Here is a 25,361-nt window from a genome sequence, read left to right on the forward strand (position 1 = left end):
GATACACACTACAGAAAGAATCCTTCATTTAGCCTGGTACAGAGAGGCAAAAACATTTTTCTTAATGAAAGTGGGAAAAATGAGTTGAGATCATTTCAGATATTTCCAAAGTAAATCAAACTGTTTCCTGAATAAAGTGTCATTGTTTTTATAGCAGTATAATGAGAAGTTCTGGCGAAAACATAACTTCTTTAAACCTGCAATGAGATTATTTGCTAAGAGAGACATTTTTGCTGTGCAGAAGTGAAACTCTATACAGGATCTTTGCAATACTGTTGAGTCTTTAAATGTTATGGTTCTTAGAGAGAGTGAACAAATCTGTAAAGTGAGATTAACATGTGTTTACAGGAACTGACTTTACTTTTTTTGCATTGTGTGAATGCCAGTGGGTGGGTCCGCCTATATTTCCACTTAATGACAACTGAAAAGTCACAGAAATTATCAAACCTCTCTGCAGGATGTTATCATCTCACTGAAAAGTTAAGGCTGGCAAGATTCTATGTTTATAACACTGACAACAAGACTAAAACCAATCACCTCTATGGTGCTCAGCTCCAAACCCCTTGGTTCCCAGTTCATGTCTTTAAAGGCTCAGTCATCTCGCACAACGGTTGGGCGTTGTACTTTTTTACAAACGCTACTGAAACCAAAGGATGAAGTGCATTTGTTGGGGACTAATTTCAGCTGTGGATTAATACACAGTTGCAGCTCTGGTGAATATTTCCTGTGTGTTTCTGTACAACAATGGAGCTCCGTGACACAGAGGAATAAGATATATCAGGCTTTGGCCCCACCGGCAATTCTATGCAGGTTTGAGGGCAGGAGGAGCAAAGGGGACGGATAAAAAGGGTGAGGGAGGATGGAGGGTAAGGGAGTGGAGGGGGAGGGGGAGGGGAGGAGCTTCTGGACTAACTTTATAGCACTGTGACAGATGCTACAATGCACCGTAACTCAGAGCTGGACAGCACACGGACCTTTACCTGGCAAGGACAAATGGAGAGGACACACGCACACACACACACACACACACACACACACAACCATCTTTCTTACAGGGATATCCCTTGTTGGCATTTTACACCAAAAGACTGTAAATTTGAATGTTGAATGAGCTGTGCAGCCAACAGGATGGCCTACAGTGGGGCAAAAAAGTATTTAGTCAGCCACCAATTGTGCAAGTTCTCCCACTTAAAAAGATGAGAGAGGCCTGTAATTTTCATCATAGGTACACTTCAACTATGAGAGACAGAATGGGGGGAAAGAATCCAGGAAATCACATTGTCTGATTTTTAAAGAATTTATTTGCAAATTATGGTGGATAATAAGTATTTGGTCAATAACAAAAGTTCATCTCAATACTTTGTTCTATACCCTTTGTTGGCAATGACAGAGGTCAAACGTTTTCTGTAAGTCTTCACAAGGTTTTCACACACTGTTGCTGGTATTTTGGCCCATTCCCTCATGCAGATCTCCTCTAGAGCAGTGATGTTTTGGGGCTGTCGCTGGGCAACACGGACTTTCAACTCCCTTCAAAGATTTTCTATGGGGTTGAGATCTGGAGACTGGCTAGGCCACTCCAGGACCTTGAAATGCTTCTTACGAAGCCACTCCGTTGCGCGGGCGGTGTGTTTGGGATCATTGTCATGCTGAAAGACCCAGCCACGTTTCATCTTCAATGCCCTTGCTGATGGAAGGAGGTTTTCACTCAAAATCTCACGATACATGGCCCCATTCATTCTTTTCTTTACACAGATCAGTCGTCCTGGTCCCTTTACAGAAAAACAGCCCCAAAGCATGATGTTTCCACCCCCATGCTTCACAGTAGGTATGGTGTTCTTTGGATGCAACTCAGCATTCTTTCTCCTCCAAACACGACAAGTTGAGTTTTTACCAAAAAGTTCTGTTTTGGTTTCATCTGACCATATGACATTCTCCCAATCCTCTTCTGGATCATCCAAATCCTCTCTAGCAAACTTCAGACGGGCCTGGACATGTACTGGCTTAAGCAGGGGGACACGTCTGGCACTGCAGGATTTGAGTCCCTGGCGGCGTAGTGTGTTACTGATGGTAGCCTTTGTTACTTTGGTCCCAGCTCTCTGCAGGTCATTCACTAGGTCCCCCCGTGTGGTTCTGGGATTTTTGCTCACCGTTCTTGTGATCATTTTGACCCCACGGGGTGAGATCCTGCGTGGAGCCCCAGATCGAGGGAGATTATCAGTGGTCTTGTATGTCTTCCATTTTCTAATAATTGCTCCCACAGTTGATTTCTTCACACCAAGCTGCTTACCTATTGCAGATTCAGTCTTCCCAGTCTGGTGCAGGTCTACAATTTTGTTTCTGGTGTCCTTTGACAGCTCTTTGGTCTTGGCCATAGTGGAGTTTGGAGTGTGACTGTTTGAGGTTGTGGACAGGTGTCTTTTATACTGATAACGAGTTCAAACAGGTGCCATTAATACAGGTAACGAGTGGAGGACAGAGGAGCCTCTTAAAGAAGAAGTTACAGGTCTGTGAGAGCCAGAAATCTTGCTTGTTTGTAGGTGACCAAATACTTATTTTACCGAGGAATTTACCAATTAATTCATTAAAAATCCCACAATTTGATTTCCTGGATTCTTTCCCCCCATTCTGTCTCTCATAGTTGAAGTGTACCTATGATGAAAATTACAGGCCTCTCTCATCTTTTTAAGTGGGAGAACTTGCACAATTGGTGGCTGACTAAATACTTTTTTGCCCCACTGTACGTGTTGAATATTGTGAATGGAACTCTAAATGAAAATGTCAGGCGACTGTTTTCTAGAACATAAATTCTTTTTATTTTTCGCTGATGATTACAGGTGTTTATGGTCGTCACTGACCTTTTCACCTAGTCACCTGAACATGCTGTGTGTGTGTGTGTGTGTGTGTGTGTGTGTGTGTGAGTGTGTTGTTTGCCCTTAAATCAGTCTGACAAACACACACACACACACACACACACACACACACAGTTCTTTGAAGGATAAGGCTGTTGTTGTCCTTCCTTTTCCTAATTGGTAACAAACCCCATGAAAAGACCAAAACCAACCGTCTCAGTCCTGTCTGTGCGCTCACATCCTGATTCCTCTGTGCCACAGAGCTCCAGTAAACTATTAAAAACACATTAATGAGCCCCTGCGTTACTGGGTGACATGTACCTTCATTACCATGAACAAACACACACACAGTGGTTTATTTTGAGTTAATGACACACACACCGTCCTGCTGCCATAAACACCAGCCGGGGCCAGATTAATCCACCACCGGGCCCCAGAGCTAAAATGAGCCGCGGTCCCCTAAGTGTCCATCAGCTGGCACACACTGCTGTCTGCCCCTTGTTTGCAGTGTGTCAGTTATTTTGGAACGTTTTCTTAAAGCACAAATTCATTTTAAGAATGCACACCGGCTGTCACATTTGAGGATTGGTAGCCAGGAACAGAGGAAAGGACTCAAATTCAGACGACACAGATTCTCCAAAGATTTAATTTAAAAAAAAAAATAACACTTAAAGTCAAAACAGGTGCAGGTGGTGATTCAAGAACGGGTACCAGAAACCACAGGAGATGATCACAAGGACTGACACGACCATACAGTGAAGAAGACCTGAGAAAAGAACAAAGCATCAGGGCAAGTACATTTGAGGAGGGAAGTGAAGACGCAAGGACAGGATGTAAAGTAGAAGAAGACAAGACTACAAAATAAGACAGACTGAACAAAACCACAAAATGTAACCAGAGATGGTTACTCATTAGAATAGCATTAGAATAATAAGAGTCCTCAAAAGACCGAGCAGGGGGAACCAGAAGCAGATCATGACACCGAAAAAAGGTGGAGATGAAGGGAGCAACACTGAGGCAAAGCAGCCATTAAATGACCACAGTGTACCTGGGACCTTCGGGGGTCCTGAGGGCCACTAGCGCACCAACTGTGTATTAATCCACAGCTGAAAATAGTCCCTCACCAAGTCTCTAATTCCTCCCTTGCTAACTTTCTGAGCAGTATTTGCTAAAAACTACATTACCCAAGAAGCTACTTGTTTTTTTTCTTGCATTTCTTTGAATGAAATTATATATTTATATATTGTTTATTTTTTAACACAAGTGCCACAGACAAAGTATTAGAAAGTGCTGAGAGCCAGACTAACACACTGGTGGTTTGGGGTTTCCACTGGATTTGTTGACAGTAAAAAAAAGAAGCCGATAACACCAGCTTTATCGTTTAAACACTTTTCATGATTTGGCATCTCAGCTAGAAGGGAAGCTCCTCTCGGCAGCAGCCCCACTTTGTTACATTTTAACTTAAAAGTTTAGTCTGTATGCAATTTCAACTAATGCTAAGACAATATTCCATTTTAATGGAGATATTCTGAACCAAAAATCATCTGCTCATTCTCACCTCTTGCCAATGGCCAGCTATTTATTTCTAAAGACAAAGCGTCCTTTCACTTTCCACTATTGCTTCCAAAAAATGGTTTTGGCCTGCTCTCTTCCAGCCTGAATCCTCAATCAAAGCTTAAAGTTTCAGTTAAACAACTCCACAAAGTTAAAGACCCCCTGCTTGACATACAGTAGACGTGTCCAAAAATAAGGCAGATAAAATAGCTGAGTCCTTCAGTCCTTGAGCGTCATTACTTCTAAGCCAAATGCTGGCACTGCCTTCTCCACTCCTGGGCTTTCATAAAGCAGGGTGGCATCAGGTTGGGACTGGGAGCCAGCCTCGACTCTTTCTCTGTAGTGACTCAGGCCTCCATGGCCGAGTATGAGTCACTCCTCCAGTTCCTGGATCGATATTCAAAAAGCAGGCAGACATGAATCAAATAACAATGAGTCAGTGTCAGAGAAAATCACCTCGCAGCCATTTAGAAATTAAGCACTCCAGCTCTCTCCGTCTCATTCTCATTTTCTCTCCAACACTTCCTTTTTAAAGAAACTTTGGTCCCCCAGTTCTGTTGTGAGATGTTTAAGTTAAGACCTTCAAAAGTCAAACTTTCGTTCCCTCCAACTCTTTCTCAAGCCTGTCTTCCTCTCAGCATCCTCTCCTCTTCAGCTCCCCACAACTGTCTCTCACTCCTGCCTTTAATCTAGTGCCCACACACACACACACACACACACACACACACTTACTGTAGAGGAGTCATCAGCAAGATTGATTGGAACTCATTGTGTCTTATAATAGACGAGTATTAAAAAGTTTCCTCCCTCTCATGCTATTTGTGAAATTGAATGGAAGGTAAAATGCCTGCCAGAATTAGAAATGGTTTCCGGTTTGCATCAACTCCATGTACATCTGTGTGTGTGTGTGTGTGTGTGTGTGTGTGTGTGTGTGGTTGCACAGAAAGGGAATTTGTTTGCATGCGAAGGAGATCCACCTACACTCCCTTTAACACCTTATTATTTGCAGAGACGAGTTTATCACCTTTATAGGCTGATAGAAATCTGGGGATTATGAAACTGGTCATATACTGTATTGTGTTAGGCTGCATCAAACTGACATGAAACTCATATAAAAAGGTGGTGTTTTTCACACCATAGGTGAGGAAAAGGTGTCTTGATTCTACCTTAATGAAACTTCATCAAAATTAAAACAGGTTTTGTATTTATCTTGAGTTGTTAACGTCAAGATATTATAAGCTATAAGCATACAATATGCACAACATGAACAAAATCAATAATAACCTTTATTCTTACTGGATGAAGCCACAATAACTTTTTGGTTGTTATTGTACCGAAAACCAAATGATCGGTATTTAATAGAGGCATGTTTTTTACAGTTTGCTGGTAGATATGCAGTATTTGTGTCCATTCAGTGCGTCGCTGTAATTGTACACCCCACACTCCACCCGTATATTGAAAGACGTCTCCTGTACAAAAAATGATGTCAAATTGAGGCTCAGACAAAATCAGTGGGGTGTCTTTTAACATTGTGGTCCTGTTGGTACAGAATTTGTGTTTAAACAGTGTTTCCTGGCTGAGCCGCAGGGATACGTCCTGGTCAGGAACTGATTAACTCACCAGAGCTGTGGAGCCCCACTGATGCCTCCATTACAGCGTGTGTGTGTGTGTGTGTGTGTGTGTGTGTGTGTGTGCAGTGTATTAGTGTAATTAGTTCTTAGTAATTTCATGAAGCAGCATTTTGATGAGTTAAATGCAAAATTAAAGCCCAATGTATGCTGAAATAGTAAAGGCCTAAAAACTAGATTTGAACAGATTTAGGAGATGGGGTCTCAGTATTTTCTATGTAGTGTCCAGACTGTGCTGCACAAAGCGCTAACAATCAAATTTACAATTAATGAACCTGCATTCACTTTGTTTTTGGTCACTTAAGCAAACCGATAACATACATAGAGACAAACTATCACACTGCTGCATTCACATGGGTTCAGGCGGGCTTTTGTCTAACCAGTAAAAGCTGTTATATCGCTCTCTTCAAAGCCACCAGACTCCATTGACAAAAACAGTCGTTTTACCTCACAGAACATGGGAGTTGCTGGTCTACCGCTGTCTCGATTAGTTATTTTTCTCTGTGTCGTTGTGTGACATTGGTGTGTTAAAGGGTTATTTGGGATCCAACACACAATAACATGCAGTCGCCAATCTACCACTACAAGTTATCCTTTAAGTTGATGTGTTGGATGTGTTAGCCAACAGTAGCTCATATGCACATTCAACAGACACCAAGCAACGTCATCATTTATGTGGAGTCATGTTTCTGTCCACCTCAATGTCTCAAAGTCCAATGGTCATTAACTTTTAGCTCTGCTTTTGGTCTCCACCAACTGCTGAGGGAAATATTACACTGATTAATGCTATAGCACGTTCAGCAGCTAGTTTCTACTGCGCCGTGTCCGTCTGCTGTTTTGTGCTCGGCAGGTAAGTGGACAGTTGGATTTTAGAGCTTCTTCTCTGTAAAAGCTCCCTGCTAGTAAACATGAAAACGGACGCTGAGTGATTGACAGAGCAGCGAAAGTCCAAAGAACCATAAATAGTGAAGCTGCATTAACTCTTTGGGGTGACTGACACCTTTCGCGTTCAAGCGGTTCCACCATTGGTGTAAAGATATTGAACACTACCGCTAAGAAAAGCTGACTGCCACACGATAAAAGTGGAGATAAAATGTCTTTCCTGCTTAGAACAGAAAGCCATATTCTTCCATTTTTTTCCCTCTACAACATGCTTCTCCATTTTCTATGCATACCTCTCCATTAGTGCATATACGTGCTGCGCTGTGGCCTGGCTGCTCACCATATGGCAGCAGGGACACGGAGAATCTCTCGCTCTCTGGTTTGCTCTGTCTGTGCCAAGCTCTGTTGTTCCTCCTCCGTCCCTTCCCCTCCCTCACTTCCGTCAGAGGACTCGCCATGCTGAGCCGCTCGGCTGTACTCTCACCTCCCCCACTCCCTCCATCCCTCCTCCTATCCTCCCATCATTTTCTTATATCACACTCTTGTCTCGTTCCCTTCTGCTTTTTATGAGTGTTTACAACTTATTGGAGAAGTAATATTAATCTTGTCTACCATCAGCGATTGCTCTTATTATTCATGTTGCCCTTTTTAAAGTTTTGGTTATGAAATTTACAAAAGAGGAACAAATTGGAGTTTCGGGAAATCCCAAAAGAGAGGGAAAGTGATGATTTATGCCAAAACTGACATTTGTGGTTTAATCCACAGCAGCATGGGTGTATGTGATTCTTCTTACTGTAGCTCACCAAACCTGTCCACCTCCTCTATTCTTCTCCCAACCCCCATCCTTCTCTTTTTTCTGGATATACTTCCCCGGCTGCCTTTCCGACCGCTCATCCTCACTCTGTTTCTCCGTTCCTCGCTCGCTCTCTCTGTCTCTAACTCTCTCCCAGATTCTTTGGAATCTTTCTTGCAGGAAAAGTGTTTCCCCCAACTATGTTTTTTTTTTTGGTGATTCTCAAAGCTAATGTAATCACCGCCCTGTTTCCATCCCTCCAGCAGTAACTTACAACACTGAGAACATGCAGCCTGGTGTAGGAGTGTGAGGTGTGGTTGCCTGAAGCACAAGCACGAGCTCAGAAAGTGAATTAAGTGCACATCTCTGGCTGTTGCACTGAAAAGACAACTTGTGACAGGTGATCATCAGTAATCCTGCATATGATCTGCTTTCAGAGTCAGTCTTAGTCCATGTTGGGTTTAGTCATATTTTATGAACATCACCCTTTTTATTTTGGTCAGATTTTAGTTGACTAAGTCTCTGCACATTTTTATCTCGTCTTAGTTAAAGAAAACCATGGACATCTTAGTCTATTTCTCCTCAGGACCAAGAATGAGCATTTTAATCAAACTTCAGAAAAATGGCTTCAAATAAGATTTCATCCAAGTGATTTCAGGCTAAAAGAGCTGCTGCTAGAAATTAGCCACAAAATGACAGGTTGGTTGATTAAAATGCAGCTTTGCAGAGCGTCAAATCTGATATTATCAATCTATGCAACACACACAGACATGAAACTAGGGGTGGGAATCGAGAACCTGCCTGATGTATCGGAATCGTACGCTGCTGAGCTTCCTTTCACTTCCTTTTATCGCTGCCATCAGTTGCACTGTGCAAAACAATGGAAAGAAGAAGTCACGGCGGAGTGTAAGAAATGGTCCAAAGCGCGGCCGAGGATCATTTCAAGTGGGGTGTTGGGAAGCGCGCAGGGCCGTGCATCACTTGCGCACAAGCGAGTGAGTGGTGCAACAGGGGAAGAGAGAGCGAGAGAAAGAGGAAGTGGGAAAAGTTTAGCAGTAAATGCAGAGTAAGGTAAAGCTGCAGCAGTGATCCTCTACTGGCAGGGCCAGGCCTGAAGTAGGAAGCCGAGCAGACAACAGTGGAAACAGCAGCAGTATCCTGAAACATCTTTCTACACAACACAGGCTTAGATTCCAGGAATGTCATGTGTTTGACACCCTGCAGACGAGTCAGAAGTCAGTAACAGAGGGGAAATACCCTGTTACATTATCATTAACGGCCTAGCGGATCTTTTCTTTGATTCAGAAAACCTAAATGTAAATAAAGGCTGTCAAATATTCTCTCATATCATCCATTTAAGAGGATGACAGACAGACTATATGTTCAGAGTCAGAGATAATAAATCAGTTGCCTTGATGCTGAAAACCTTCTGTTTTTCCCACACAGAAAATGTATCAGGAATCAATAAAGAATCAAACTGATGAGCAGAAGAAGTTCTCATCATTTAATGCAACTCCTGTGATCAGACAGACTCGAGCTGTGTGTGCGACAATATATATAGTGTGGCGATAGAAAAACATCTTTCATTTCATATTTCGTTCCAATATTTATTTCATTGTGCTGTAAATCGCACTCCTTAGGGGCAATATTTTTCATTATTCGGACGACGCTTTGCCCTCTTCTACGCGGCACGGGTGCAGGCGTGAAATTAGCATGAAGGTAGCACAAACAGACATGGAGGAGAGAGAGGACATGTGCTTTGAGTGAGAAAACCTGGTTCCCACGACTAGACTCCACTGCTCTCTTTTATCACCTGTGCAGGAATCATGTCCAATGTCATCAAAATAAATACATACGAGTAAGTGCCTCTCATTTGTCGATGAAATGTAAGGAACAGGCCTTCACATGTGGACATTTTTAATAACATTTAGTGGTTATATTTACAGAAATGATATGTATCATTGCCTGGATATGAGATGACCTATTGGTCATATCGCATCATTTTAATGACTGACCACAAAATGCATATTACAGGCAGCATAAAAAGTGACAGCAAAGACAGGGGTGGTCACTACGAAAACACAAATGAGAGAGGAGAGAATGGAATCCATGAGCAATAAGAATATTTGCTTAAGAAATATTTGCTATAGTTTCAGAGTAGAATCAGCCCTCAGTCTGCAGACACCTCCACAGAGTTTGGTTTGGTGTTTGGTTAAGAATCACCACAGCCATATTTCATAGTCTTCACACTTCATAATTCATTCAGACCTTTGCAAGGCGGAACGTTTGGTTTTATTCATGCTTGCCCTACAGTATGAGGCTCACAGTCAACAGTTCATAGTCAACCACGAACACGCTGCTTCTAATCCCCTTATAATTGATCCCACTGCACGTCAGGTAAATGTTAATGAGCACACCATGTGCTACTGCATGCATGATGCCTCAGAGATTCTTATAAACGCTGCATCAAGTAAACTAGGATTTAAATAATATGAAGATGTATGCAGGACTTTGTTACAGGACTTTTCCAGCACCTGTGGATACCCAGCATGTCACCTGGGATGAGAAGAGGCAGGGGTGGAGCAAAGGAGGGGGGGGCGACACACTGTGTCACCATTTGTTGTCGGCTCACCGACAACAACAGACCCCCGCCCGTCACTCCATCGATTAATGGCTCCAGAATCACCAAGCGGGCCTTTGAATAAATGGACCAGCGACAGTCTCCCGCTCTGTAGTGCTGGTTAAGCTTTGAACCTCATCCTGGCTCTCGGCTGGGTGGACGTTCAAGAGCCCAGTAGCTGCTGGACGACAGCGTTTACCACCAAATAGGAAGACAGGATAAGATGAAGAGTGCTGGAGAAGACACTTAGCTCCTTATTACTTAGAACTTAGTGCACACACTAACATTATCGCACACACTTGTTATTGGACCGAGGCAAGGCTATTTTTGGATGATGATTAAGACGAGACACAGCAAAGTGTAGAAGGCTGAAGGAGAGACAGGCAGAGAGAGGAGAAGGAGACCAAGCTCCGAGAAATAAAAAAATAAAAAGAAGATAGACAGAACAAAAGATAAAGATAAGACAAAAAGAGAGAAAGACAGAGGGTGTGATGGAGGGAGGGATGAGAGAGAGAGAGAGAGAGAGAGGGAGAGGAGGGACAGATGGAGAGAGCACCAGAGCCAACAGCAGAGCTAAGTGGGTAGTGTGCTCCCCAGACAGCGCTCCATATGGCCTGGCAACGCCATACACAGCCAGGCAGCACAAACACACATATACACAGCATGTATACACGCAGACACACACAGCACACACACACATACCCAAACACACTCCTCGGCACAAACAATCTAATTCACACACATAGTGCATGTTCACACATTGCCATGTACCCACACTCTGCACAGAGCGCAGTCTGAGGGGGATGCACTCGTTAAAAAATTACTAAAATCAAACCATTTGATACACTGATATCCCCTTCTTACTCTCCTTTGAATTAAGCGTGCCAATTTCCATTTTTTGAGTCCTGACATTTGCCGTACAAACGATCAAAACGCTGTGTTACAGTTGTAATTTCAGAGGCTCACAGTGGTTGCAGCAGTGACTCATCTGGCTTGAGACGCAAATTTTCTTTCCACCACGTTGGAGTTAAAGAGGAGCGTTTGCTTTCCCTCCATGCTATTGACAGGTAGTGACGCTCCCATCGACTGAGTCAAGAAATGTTTCTGTGTTCGTTAAAAAAATCACTGCTCCCAACTAGACATGTTTGCCCAAAAGGGTCAGGTCAGTGTCCTTCTTTGGCCGAACAGGTCTGATGTACAAGAACTGTTTGGTATTATATTAAAAAGTAGCCTACATTAGCATCCTGTGCCCACATGAGCTACTTCTAACTTGCACTATATCAGTAATAAGCAATATGACAATGTGATAAACGTAATATCATGTTTGCTCAGGCCATCTGCGTGGAGAGGTGAGCAGAGGAATGGTGATGTGACACACTGTGGTGTTTAATCACTGGATTCTTTTTCAATGCCAGAGACAATAACGAGCCAAAGTTTGTGCAGATATATTGTCAATGAATTTCTATGTAGTTTGGTCCACATAGCAGAAAAATTGAAAAGCCCTCGCAAAGTGTTGCTGCAGAGAGACAGTCAGTCAGAAACTGCAGAGTGCTTCACATCAATGACGCCATGTGTCCTTGAGTCGAGCTGATCAGTCTCGTTGCCTGAGAAAGCTCTCCAAGGAGGGTTTGGGTTTATTAGTGCTTGGGTCTTATTTTTGTAGCCGTGCTTATGTTAAAAGTGTGCAGACAGCTTGTAAACAAGCAGATTAGCCTTCCAGTAGTTCAGTTAAACTACTTTTTTTAAAGGTGGAACTGACAGCGAGCACCCCTGATATGCACAGTGCCACTGCACACATGAGCTTGTACGGCATATAGTTATAGGAGTTCACGGTCAGCGTGCTTCAAACAAAGTCGAACAGCATGTGGACCCCATTTCCAACGGCAGAATTGGAAAGGTCCATTCAAATTTAAGCAAAAGAAAAGTAAGGCAGGGTTTCGACTTTGCCCTCAAACTGTCTCTCTCAAGCTCAAGCCACGAATCCCTGAATTCACACTGTGTAGTCGTTTCAGAACAGGTATGAACACTTTTGCTGTTAGGACCCTTAAAGTGTGATGGGTGTTCACAACAGTTTGGGGATTCAAAAATCCTGCTCTAAGCAAAAAAGGAAGTGCAAGGCTTAATCAGTAGAGATGGAACTCTCTCAAACATGCAGAGATAAAGCTGAGAGTGTGTAAAAACCCCTCCCCGGCCCCCGCAGACCAGGATAACAGCCAATCCCTGAAGGAAGTGAGGAAGTGACTCCTCGCCAATCCCAGGGGTCACGAGGTTACTATGGGGCTGCTGGGCCATCGCCATGGTACCCTGCTGTCAGGGGACACCTGGCCGATCACATTCAGCGATGTGAAGTGTAAACAGCCGCACACAGAAGCAGGAGGTTTACTGAGCAGACATGGGGGGGGGGACCACACCTGACCAGTCTGATGCAGTGCAAGAGTGAGCTAACACATTTTATATCACAAGTTCTGGTTTGTGTCATGGAGATTTTACTGGCAAATTTATATCACGGTCCCACAACATGTTATTACTTCGGTAGGTATTCCAAAAGAAAAGCAATCAATAAAGGTTTACAGTGAGCTGTGTGTTGGTCCATGAAGGTAGAAGAGTTCAACTCAATACAACACTGCTTTGCAAAATGATTGCAGTAAGACCTTTCACTGGTGAATCGTAAAGAGAACATACCAAGTGTCGAATGACTAATAAACATGAGTATCGCAGGCACTTAAAGAAAATAACAGGGAAAAGCACAAGGTCATTTGTAACACACATTGTGACATAACGATATTATCATTTGAAAGCCTTATGCATATGGTGATTAACTACAGCGGAAGGATTACATGTTCCCCTACAGACTAAGAAACTTTTACAACTCCTGGCCTTATTAAAAGTTTTGAAATCCCAAGAGATGAATTCAAAAGTACACAGTGGTCAAGTTTAAAACAAGCCTTTTCCTCTTACAGTGCTCTCAGCAGCCAGCAGCTCAATCAACAGCTCACCAGAAGTCCGTCCGGTCTCTTCTGAGCCGATCAACCTGACAAACGTTTGGCAGGGACTGACCGTCAGCAGCCAGGTTTCCCTGCCCACTTTATTTCCTACAGACGCTACAATCATTCTGTGAATAAACATTATGCCTACTGAGATACACAAAGAACAGTTGATGTCTGCCATCCAGGGTTTCCCTGAGCTACGTTTTATTCTCTTAACGTGTACCAGAATGAGCACAGGAATGGCCGCTGCTCTGCGTTATGAGATGATCTACATACCGATATCAAACGACTGTGTTTATCAGGTGGCACATTTACAGCTCACGATTCTTCACCAAATACCAGCTAGAACAAGTTCAAACTTCACAATCACCTCATAATCTGTGCTCTTAAACTGTAACCATGACTGTATATAAAGATGGACAACATGTTTCCACAAGCCGAAATATTCGGCCACCGCCATCTGACGCTGGTGACGTCATTTGGAGCCTTTATGACCTTTGCTGCAGCGCGCCGCTACGGGACGATCCAGATGTTTTGGCTTCGCTTTTGCGGAGCTGACATGTCGTCCACCAATTCAAGCAACACAGCTGATTTTGAATTTCGCTAGCTGTTAGCTCTCCAGCTAGTTGCTATTACGTTACCATATGATCAAAATAACCAAAACCAGTATTTAGAGCGTGGGACATTTGATGAAAATATAAGTTGGGCTGTAAGTAGCCAGTTTGTGTTGCAAAGAGACAGCATGAAAATGTAGAAGTCAGAAGCCACCTAGCTGAAATGACGAAAGCTAGTCGGTGACAGTCAAGTGGACGGGTTGACTATTCTTACTTACTTAAGAATAGTGTTTGTCGCACACATTAGCACTTCCTGCTTGGCACATAAGCAAAGCGGGGGCACCGCTGTAGGTGCCGTGTGTTCACACTGCATTTCATTTGAAATGGGCAGATTTCAATTGTAGAGAAAGAGATCTACATCTAATAAAATGTGATGATTTCAAATGAATGTTATTGCCCTCAGATTACATAATCTCTGGGTCGTGACTTCTGCGTGGCTGCTGACATTAAGATTATGCGAGTCTATATTATCATTTATCCGATTTTAAGACTTTTTACACTTAGTATCGTGATGTAGAATGGCTACAGCGAAGCATTGATATTACAGGATAGATTTAATCACAGAACACAAACAGACTCTGCACACCTTTGGACGAACGGCCAATGATAGTCTCATAATGTGTAACATCACCTGTACATGCAGAAGGACCTCTGGTGCCCACACCAGCACAGAAACAGCTCATAGGGCAGTTAGGTTAAACCTGGGTAGTGGTTCGAACCTACCCGAAGCAACACACCAGTAAAACAGGGGTGTTTTAGCACCGTGTGTCATGGCCAAATATCACAAGTTTTCCTCAAGGAGCTTAACAGTCCTCCTGGTTTGGTGTGGTTTGCATTAGAATCACTTTATAGACTTAACATATGATATTATCTCTGTCCCAGTTCAGCTGCCCCGGCAGAGGGAACACTGTTGGAATACTGACTGTCATGTCTAGTGGATAATGTGAGGAATACTGACTGGAATGGCACAGATTGTATAATGTTAATAAGTGGAGGCCATATTGTGGGATTCCTCAGAGAAGCAGATGTGCTCCAGCTGACTTACTGTGTAATCCCACCTCACTCTCTGATCCTACAACACACACACACACACACACACACACATACATACACACACACACATAGATAGAGCATAAACAAGCTTTATCCTTTGATCATTGTGTGGCAGAAAAAAAGACATTACTGGCTGCAGAAGTCACTGCGAACAGAAATGCATGGAAACTCGCATTTGAACGTGCAAATAAGCCAGCGGGGACAGAGATGCTCATATAACATCAAAGAGTGAAAACGACAGAGTCTGTTTCAAGTAACGTTTGCAATTCAAGTCTGTATTAACATGCACTGATTAAATAACCACACACACACACACACAGAGCAGTGAATGAAAGATGATCACTGAGGTGAAGATTCGCTCCTGACCATGCCATCAAGCATCCAATCCGCACTAATTGGAGACGAGATGGGAGGTGTTCTTTCTTGGAAAGCTAACCTCGAACCGCCTGCATTGCCAGAACGATGTTAGCCAGCAGGCGTGCAAAGGGATGGAAATGTTCCACTATTTCCAGGTATAGAGTGTGGAAGTGAAGAGGTTTCCACTGCTGGAGCTGAAGGTATATTTCCATATGTGAATTTTCACATGGAATTTAGTTTAACTGTATTATATTAAGGTTTTACAGGGGTATGCTAATTTGAAGCCTTTCAAATTTCACATTTTAACCCATGTCTTCTTATTTTCAACCGCTTTCCGGACTTCCTGAAACAGAACGCTGAGGGTGGCAGGAAAGATTTTGTTAAAAAGACGGAGACTCAGACAGCCAGACAGTACAGCAGGCTTCAAATGTTGTTTTATGTTTGTTCCCAAAATTCATCAGTGAAAAATAACTGAAAAGTGCCTTGTAATGTACCAATGTCCAATCCATGGAGCTTGTTATGAGAATCTTTGAGAAAAAAAAAAAAAGTTTCTTACATCCCATTGACTTCAAATATGTAAAAAAGAATCTAAATATGAAACCCTACAGCACTGCAGTACTGTGATTCCCAGCAGCCATTGCTGTGAAGGGGGATTCAAGTGTAACTAAATTTGCTGGTTCTGTCAGATTGCTTTGTTACCACAATTGGTAACAAACCACCACGTTAATCTCTGTAATTCCATGTTTCACACCTCAGTCCTGCTTAGAGTTTGTACTTGACTTCTCTAAACATTGTATGTAGTGACGTACCTTTGACTTTTTATGTTTGAATGTTTTAACTAACACTTTGTTCCAAAAGTGAGTGTGTTCTTACTTTCCTACTTTGCAACACTGTTGGCCTAAAAGCAGCCGTTACTGTGGAGTGATACAAAGTTGAAAAAAAGAGTGCAGGGATGCATAACTTCACTGATGAGCACTTTCTGTGTGTGTGTGTGTGTGTGTGTGTGTGTGTGCCGTGGAAACACTGAGCTAGCTTGATTTGCTCTCCGACAGAATCATCTGCAGTACTGTAAAAATCTTTCATGATGAGTTCAGGTGAACTGGTGCCATCGAGCGACCGGAAGTTGCGTTGACCGTGCTGACCTTTGAGGGAAAGGAGCACCGAAGCACAGAACGGAGGAAGCTTCTCAGCACCATCCTGGTTCACACAACCCTGCCGTCCTGGAGTATAACCTGCTCCACGCAGAAGAGACCGGAGTGGCTGGTACAAACAGCATCAGTTCTTCTTCTACTGTCTGATTAGCGACTAATCACGCTCGTAGCCTTCTAAGTCTACATATACATGATCTGGACCTTTTAAATCCCAGATACTGGTGAGAGGACGTTCATCTGAAACGTGTCACATTCCTCCGGCTTGGCAGGAGAGCCGAGCAGACTGTGAGACACCCAGAGCATCTGAACCCAGCCTACAGAGCAGGACGACACCATCAGCCAGTCTCTGAAGACTCCACAGCATTCGGACTGGACTTATCACACCGACCGCGTCCATCTGTACAGCGGAAGCTGTGTAGTTGTGTAGTCGGATAGATGACAGACATCAGCTGGGCTTTGTGTGTGTTTAAAGTCACTCAGAAGCCAAAGAAGTGTGTGGGCTGCTAAAATATATTTTCAGGGACACCAACTGAGGCATATTCCTTAAAAATAAATCAACACGTCTAAATGAGGTGGCTGTGCTATGCTTTTCCACTTACACTATCATACAAATTGCATAATAATGGCTTGAGTCATGCTTGCAAAAGATAGTCATCAGAACTGGAGTTTATCTGTAATACTGTTGACTCACCCAAGGTGTAAAATAGATTTCACAACCAAACATGAATGTGAGGCAAAAGGAGAAACCGCCAGCTCTTAATTGGAGGCTGTTTTGGGTCACTGGAGTGAAATGACGTTAAAGTGATGCAAAAGTAAATATTAGAACCTGTGTTCAAGTCATTTTAGGTCCGTTTTTAAATTCGACACTGAGTGGGTGGTGTTGATTTGGCGGCCCAAAGAATGGTTGGCACTCACCGGACGTCGTTTTGCTGCGGAGGTTTCTTCTGCCCAACCAGGTTCACCGTTCTTGCTTGGATAGGCTTCTCTTCTCTGAAACACATGAAGTGCAGAAAGTGCTGTGAGCGCAGAGCTCTGTTCTTCGGCTTCAGGTACCTTGACTATTTTTGTGTTCAGCATGTGTGTTTGCATATCTCCAAACTTGCTTACAGAGATCAGTTCTGTCGATTTTTTTTTTTTCAACAGACCTTAACCTCACCTCATGCATCCTGTAAAACAGCATAGCAGCCTGAACTGTTCTCCTTTCCCGTTCACATAAGTTGAAGCCAGTGCAGTCCAGTAGTTAGCCCTGGGTTCATTCTAGGCTTTGCTATTGAGGAAGTGCTAGCCTTCAGGTGCCAATACTTACAATACAGGTGCCTCCTTATCCTCATAAAAGCTTGTGTTTTGCAAACGCTCCAAATACAAATGAAACTGGTAAGAATGCTCATTCAGAGTGTCACTGCAGAGCTGGAGATACCTTTAGTCATCGATGACAGGCCTTAGACAACAATGACATGTTTTCAATACGTCCACTGACACATTCACAGTGTGATTCAAAGCCGTCTCATCCATAAACATGAACAGCGGGCTCTGATCAGCCCGATCACAGAGGAAACTCGGGAGAGAAATCCCCGCCGAAGCCCACGCTGTCAGAAACAGAAGACGTGTCTCTTTTTACCGTCAATACTGTGGGTACCCCTCTCATTATGAGACGCTTTTTGCACATTAGGAACAGCGATAGCTCTTTGTTGCTCGTGGATTCTAACCATCCTTTGCTGTACCGACTGTTTAAAACAAGTGGTGATTGAGGTGGATTTGACATCCTCAGGAAGGATACCGCATTACTTGCATAAGGGGCTCACTGATGCTACTTTGTCGGAGTGATGCCATCTTTACAAGAAGCTTCGATTTGGGCTGCTACCGGACTGTTTGGTGTCTGAGTTCAAGATTAAAGGACCATGATAATGTGTCGCCACGTTTCAGCTCCTTCACTGTAAATCAGGAGCACGTTCTTGCTGACATTTTCAAACGCGTGCCGCACATTTTTTTTCATTTTTGATTCCTCCTAACATTTCAGCCGTCCATCGGTTTCCATTCACCTCTGCGCGTTATCAATTAGCAGACACCACTTGTTATTATGTAATCCATCAGACTTAACATTAAGCCTGCGTTATTTCTCGTCAGGGTTGCATTATTATTACATGGTAATGCAGCTGAAGTGCAGCTTTATTGGAGAGGCCTGCACTGTGTTAGCTTAAGATGTCATGTGATGGATTGTACAAGTCTACTGGAATGTTCAATAGTTTGCTAGTAGATTTTCATATCGTAGGAAAATGGATGGAAGCCAACAGATATGGTACTGCAGCGCGGTTTACTAAATGGTTAGCTGTGATGTCAAATCAATGTGATATGTAGTTAATATGGATGAACTGATTCCACCCAACAGAACGCTATCAGCACCAGTTCTGACCGCATTAAACCGATCCCCATTAAATATTATTATTTTGGCAATGTCATCGCAAAAATTAATCGTTTCCGTCATCACTTACATTTATTCACATCAGCTGATCCGATATTTAGTGTTCCAGCTGGCCTGGCCTTAAATTACAACAATCCCAGTCAGTCCCACACAAGGACATTATGTAATTTAAGGAACTGTATTGTATTGTCTTTGCCAGATTCATGAATTGTATCAACAGATTCACTGTCTGAGGTGTCAGATCGCTGAATCCCTAATAAGTAGTTCAGGTCTAAAAAACCACTGGTGCCGTCCTTATGGTCCTTTAAGGTCCAAGTTTCTCCAGATTCCACTCTTTCATGTAAGCTTTTCCACATTCTGAGATCTTACTTTTTCTAGATATCAGGTAACAATGTTCATATTATTTAATTCATATAGGTATGTCATAGGAAGATCAGCACAGTTAAAATATTCAAAAGTGCAATATGCTAATCATCACAATGCATCGCAATATACCCATATACATTTTTCACTACTTGAACTTTTACATTGGACACATTCTGTATGTGTGTTTCCTGTGTTCCACGTTAAGGCTGAGAAGAGTTTCACTACTTTCGATGTGAGGGCAGTGACATGTACTAGGTCTCTGCGAAGTGGGAATTAAGCGAAACAGTTTGAGGCAACTTCCTCTATTATGTCCAGAGAGTGAGGCTAATACAATGCAAGAATTGACTTCCACTGAGTTTCTGGGTTCATCAGGTCAGAGCAGTGATGGGGGGGGGGGGGCTATCCTTCCTGCTAGACTGTCAATACGTTGGATCACTTGTGCGTGATTATACCAGTGAAATGCACAAACTTTGAGTGTTTGGGACTGCTGTTCTGTGCCTTGAAGGGCAACTCTTACCTGTCTAATGCAGCGAGGGAATGCTGCTCATTGATCATTGATGTGTTGTTCTGTCACTGTGTTATGATCCTGTACTTTATCTCTCCATATATCTACAACTGGGATTTAGGCTTCTGCAGATGGTGTGCATGTACACCTTCAGTCTGTAAAGGATATGAATTCATATCATATGCCAGTTTAACTGATTATTTACAGGACGTCACTGTTTACCTACATTCATTTACCATTGCATCATTGTTGCTATGGCTGTGCACCTACAGGGAGGTATGCACACGCATACTGTGATCCTATATGCTTTAACACCAAGAAGACTGGTGCTGAGCGTACCTTAAAATGCTCATAAGAGTAGTGTATTCTCTGCCTCTCTGCATTACAACCCACACTACCCTACTGCTAGTACACTCACCATGCATGTATTAGTCAACCAGTGCAGCTTTTCAGTGCAGACCCAATCGTAAAGACACACACACATACGCACGCACGCACACACACTGCCTTGCTATGGCAATCTCCTTCCAAACAGTGATGAGAGGAAACGGTGCTGAAGCCACTATAGTTGAAGACATGTATGTGCTGACAGCCTGCCTTTACTTGCAGCCGCTACATTATGACATGACTGAATCCACGGCTTCTAGTACATTACTGAAAATGATGCATAGCCACTTAGAGCCGGAGCTATATATTGGACATTTCCTTCTTTAGATGCAATGAATCGATCTTCCGTTCCAGTGCTGGGCTATCAGTCCGCACAGAGGGCTTAAAATAGAACAGGGACGTAAAGCTTGAGGAGCGCCTTCGCTTAGGTGGGTCGGACTATCTTTCTATCTGCCCATCTATGCGTGCAGCTCCATGCAGACCATACAGAAAACGTGAGAAAGGCAGCGGTTCAACTTGATGCATTTTAAGGTCCTGGAGGAGGAGGGTGGATGTGGGTTCGTTTCTGCACCAATCGTGGTGACAAATAAAGCTGGAGGAGACTTTTCTCCATGCATGTATGGTGGTGCTATAGAGGAGGAGGAGGAGGAGGAGGATGCACACAGTGAATATAAGCCACTCCTGATTCAAAATGACATGACACAGGCACCTTTTCTCCCCCTGTTATAGGCCTGCTGGTTCCATATCAGCCCTGTGTGATGTCTGTTGCATGAGCACTGGCCTACATACAGTGCATACGTCTGGGAAAGGCTCAACCGCACCCCAGAGCTGAGAACAGCAGCTGTTGAGATGGATGCTGCACAGATAAAAGCCAACAGGGAGGGTTTTACTTTTACTACTCTCAATGGCAGGCTTCAGCGACACTCGGGCTGAATCTATTAATGAAATATTTCAGGTGAAGTCCGAACGCTCGCTGCTTGACTCGGGCATTGGTGTGAGTGATGGTGATGATATTAGGGAGACAAGTGCAGATTGAGAAATTAGCTCTTATTTTTAATCTGTCCAAGTGGAGAATGATGCTGCTGATGATGGGGCATGGGGGACACACCCCTTTCATCCTCCCACCATCCTCTTCTTCCTCCCCCCCCTGAGCAACTTTCACCTGAACCACCAGCACACTGTCAGAGAGGCAGGGGGAATCTGCAGAGTGGACCCGGTCTACACTGGCCCAACCACGGTTCCTCCTGCACACAGCTGTAGCCTGTATGGGCCTGTGAGAGAGGGAGTTCTGTGTGGAGGGACCTGCAGGATGCACACACACACACACACACACACACACACACACACACACAGGTGCATGCATGCACGGTCAGCTACAGTAGAGTGATGCTGAAACATTTCATCCATAGGAGAGGTGGAAGGACTTCAAAACGGAAAGAGCCCAGGCCCAGTCTCCCTCTCACACTCACACACACACACACACACACACACTATCTTTCTCCTCTCTCTCTCTTACTTTAACATGGCCTCCTCCTTCGCCTCCTCCTCCCGTTGCCGAGCCAGCACAGCCATGATGATCTTCCTCTCATCCTCTGTCAGATGGCTCAGGTCCGGCTCCGGGATGGCCGGGGCGACGGGTGGGTGCGGGCCGCCCCGAGGGCCCACCGAGGCGAACATCTTCCCCACCACCACCACCTTCCCTCCCTCCCTCCCTCCCGCTTCTCCTCCTCCTCCTCTTCCTCCTCCTCCTCCTCGCCTCGGTCGGGATCACGGATAGAAAACCCGCTGGCGGAGCCCACGGATCACGACATGGCCCACGGACAAAGCGGCGGTTGGAGCGACTGATGCGGAGTTCCCATGGCGGTGGCGGGGGGCACCCAGGGCGGCGGCGGCGGCGGCAGCGGCGGCGGCAGCAGCAGTGCTAGCTCCGGCAGTAGTAGCAGCGGTGACGGCGGTGGTAGCTCTTCGGTTCCCGGCTGCCGTTTTCAGCCTAGCCTTCTCCCTCTTGCTGCTCCGCTGTCTTCTCCCCCCACCCCCCTCCCACCGCCCGCCCGCCCGCCTCTCCCCTCCACCACCTCCGTTTTACGGGGAGCCCATATCTCCGGCGGTCGGTCGGGATGATGGCACACGGGGGGGGGGATCTCGCTTCCTTCGTTCAGGCCAGGCAGAGGGGGGGGTCCCCTGAAGGCGGCTCAGGTCTCCGCTCGGTCCGGTGGACTCGCCGTGTGGCTGCGGGGCGAGGCGGCGACTTCTTGTTTTCCAGCGCCGCCGCTGATGCTGATGCTGATGCTGATGCTGATGCTGATGCTGATGCTGATGCTGCTGTCAGGGAGACGGAACCGTCAATGGGACCGCAGCCCCTCACGCGCGTTCACTTCTCTTGCGGCGGGAGCGCGCAGCCCTCATTTGAGAATGGGGGGCTCCACTCACCGTCGAGAGGCGCGCTCCCGCCTGCATGAAGCACACATAGGAAATAAAGGGTCCCTTAAAGGTGCATTGTGGGGTTTCTCGGTGCAAAAGACTTCACTTGGAATCACTTCAAAACAAGAATCCCTTAATATTCATTTTTAAAGTAGCCCTGAAAACAATAGATTTATATCACTTAAAAGGTCAAAGCAAGTCCTTCTTAAAGTGCATGTGGGTATTTATTTATAAGGGTAACATCAGGCTACAGCCGCCCTTTTATCTGCACCTTTTTCAAACCAAGCACAAATTTGGGGTTAATGAACAGATTCAGCTCTGAATTGATTGGCCACATGATATTAAAGCTTTACTCCTTAAACTAAATGAGATCAAATGAAAACTGTCCCTGAATTTTCACCTTAAAAAAAAGAATTTTGGCCTTTAGGTTCCAAGTTAGGGAGCGGCTGTTGTCTTCATTAACAGGCAGGTATGAACCTCCTCTACCCACATCAAATGTATTATTGCCTACGTTGGCTTGGAGTTGAAGACAGGCAAAGACAAAAATAGTCTTCATCATGTACCCCGACCATTATTTTAGTGTGTCAAGGAGGAACACAGCAGAAGAAGAACAATATTTACAAGCAGCAAAAACTTCATTTGCAGTATAAAGTGGTACAACAAAGTAAAATGAATGACAAAGCTTTAAAAATATACCATAAAACTAAAATGGTCCACAGTATGGAATAGGTCTAATAATGATAAAATGATATTTCTAACACAGTATATGAGAAATAATGAATGCAAGTCTGTAGAACCATTTTCTAGTACTGTATGAAACCCTTCACAGTCAGAGTGTGCACTCTCCTCCTCCTCCTCCTCCTCCTCCTCCTCTCTCCCACCAATCATTGCGTGTTAGAATGACGCGCATCCCCCTTTTATCCCCCCCCACCTCTCTCTCTCTCTCTCTCTCTCTCTCACTCTCTCCCTCCACTCCTTCCTTCTGTCCTTCCTCCTCATCCATCCTTCCAGCAGTTCACGGCTTACACACACACACACACGCACACACACAAACACACTCGTACTTCCTCATGCTGAAAAACAATCTGAAGGGAGCCTGAGGTGTACCACAGAGCCGCGGACATGTATGGCTATAGGGTGACATTTACAGTATGTCAGTGTGTAACATTTTAATTATAGGCTGTGTGGTCTAGAGAGAGGCTCCCAAACATTACTGCTCAGACAGGCTACATGAGAATATTCCACAGCTGGGAAGTGTGAATCACACAAACTGTACAAGAGAAGATCACACATTGTGTCACATTAACCTCAACGTAGAGACAAATGTACTCAACTGGATTGTTCTTAGCCACAGATCCAGATTTGGTAAAAACTGATATCTGAACTCCCAAAGGTTTCTTGTGGAGCATGGTTTCAAATCGACACTGTATATTTCATACAGGTACCAAAATGAAACTATGCAACATTCTTCTGGAGCCATCAGAGGACCATGCAGGTGTCCCCACACTGTGCAGTAAACCAGTCCAGGTCAGATAACATCACTGGAAGTTCATTTGCTCTTTGGTCTTTGTGTTTCAGCACCACGGTCAGCTCACTGAACAGCAGGCCTGCACACATGCACAGAGAGAGAAAAACACACACAGAGGAGTAGTAGCTGAACGGCAAGCATGGCTTGGCCCACAACCTTCATCATCAACATCATCATCATCTCAAAACAGGGCCAAACCAACGCACAATTTCCAAAACATCACTGAAGGCACGCAACAACACAGACTTGCTGGACTCTGACTCAGCCTAAAGGAGGTTCCTATTTAGGGCAGCAATGTTCAGGGAGAAACATCTTTTTAATGTGTGACTTTCCTTCAGTTATCTCACTCTTCACGAAGGCGTAGAACAGTCTCCTCCAACAACACCGCAACAAGGTGAAGAGGATGCAAATGGACAGACAGAAACACATGAGCAGCTTACTGGTCGCACAGAGTATCATGCCACGCAGCCTGTGATACGTTCAGATGGAGCAGGACGGGATCAAGGCTTGTTTGATGGCTGGTAAATGAGGCGACTGCACATTAGCCGATGAACTATATCAGGTCTGCTTTTCAAAGCCAGTAGTTACACTTTGAAGGTATTTGGCATGTTTTCTGATTTCTGTGTGTTTGGAATAATTGGATCGCACACACACAAACACACACACACACACACACACGTAGTAACATGTTCCCAAACTTTTCCTCCACCTAATTATTCTCTGGTCGTGTTGGATCTGCAAGATCAAAAGGGAAATAAGGACATTTTGACTTCATGACTTTATAGTAAAAAAGAGTCAAGCTAAAAGTGAACCTAAAGTGACACTGCTTTAGTTAGAAAGTACTGCCAGTAACACCGCTGCCATGACTGATAATAACACCAATAGTATTAAGAATCAGTCATCTTACAGTTAAATGACCAATTCCTTAGAAGGGGTTTTTAATTTGCATAAAAGCCTAAGAGCAACAATAATGTTGACATTCCTTAGTAAAAGCCACCATGTTAAAAGTAAATCCAGAGAGAATATATGGAAAAATTGTATAAATATTTTTACTAATAAATTTTAAATATATTTCTAATCACATATAATAGGACATACCAAAAGTTGTATGTAGTCTCCTGAATGTCAGGAACCAAAGAGTTGTGCTTTATTTTGAAAGCGTAGTTTCGTCACATCCCGGAAATGCTGTTGCATTTTTCGGAGCTTTAAGACTCCTTAATAAATAAACCACCGCCAGCCCCGCTAGG

General features: G+C 44.1%; 1 protein-coding gene across 1 annotated transcript in view; it reads right to left on the reverse strand.

Annotated features, from left to right (window-relative positions):
- The window catches only part of rims1a (regulating synaptic membrane exocytosis 1a), an 89,987-nt gene extending 68,145 nt beyond the window's left edge, over nt 1-21,842 (reverse strand). The window contains exons 1-2 of the mRNA XM_070841241.1: nt 21,682-21,842; nt 17,404-17,478 (exon numbers count right to left, since the gene is read on the reverse strand). Of these exons, the coding sequence (XP_070697342.1) occupies nt 17,404-17,478; nt 21,682-21,842 (236 nt within the window). The remainder of the gene's footprint in view (nt 1-17,403; nt 17,479-21,681) is intronic.
- Between the last annotated feature and the right edge of the window lie 3,519 nt (nt 21,843-25,361).

This window comes from Pempheris klunzingeri, chromosome 12 (assembly GCF_042242105.1).
Source record: "Pempheris klunzingeri isolate RE-2024b chromosome 12, fPemKlu1.hap1, whole genome shotgun sequence".
In the NCBI taxonomy this organism is placed as follows: Eukaryota; Metazoa; Chordata; class Actinopteri; order Acropomatiformes; family Pempheridae; genus Pempheris; species Pempheris klunzingeri.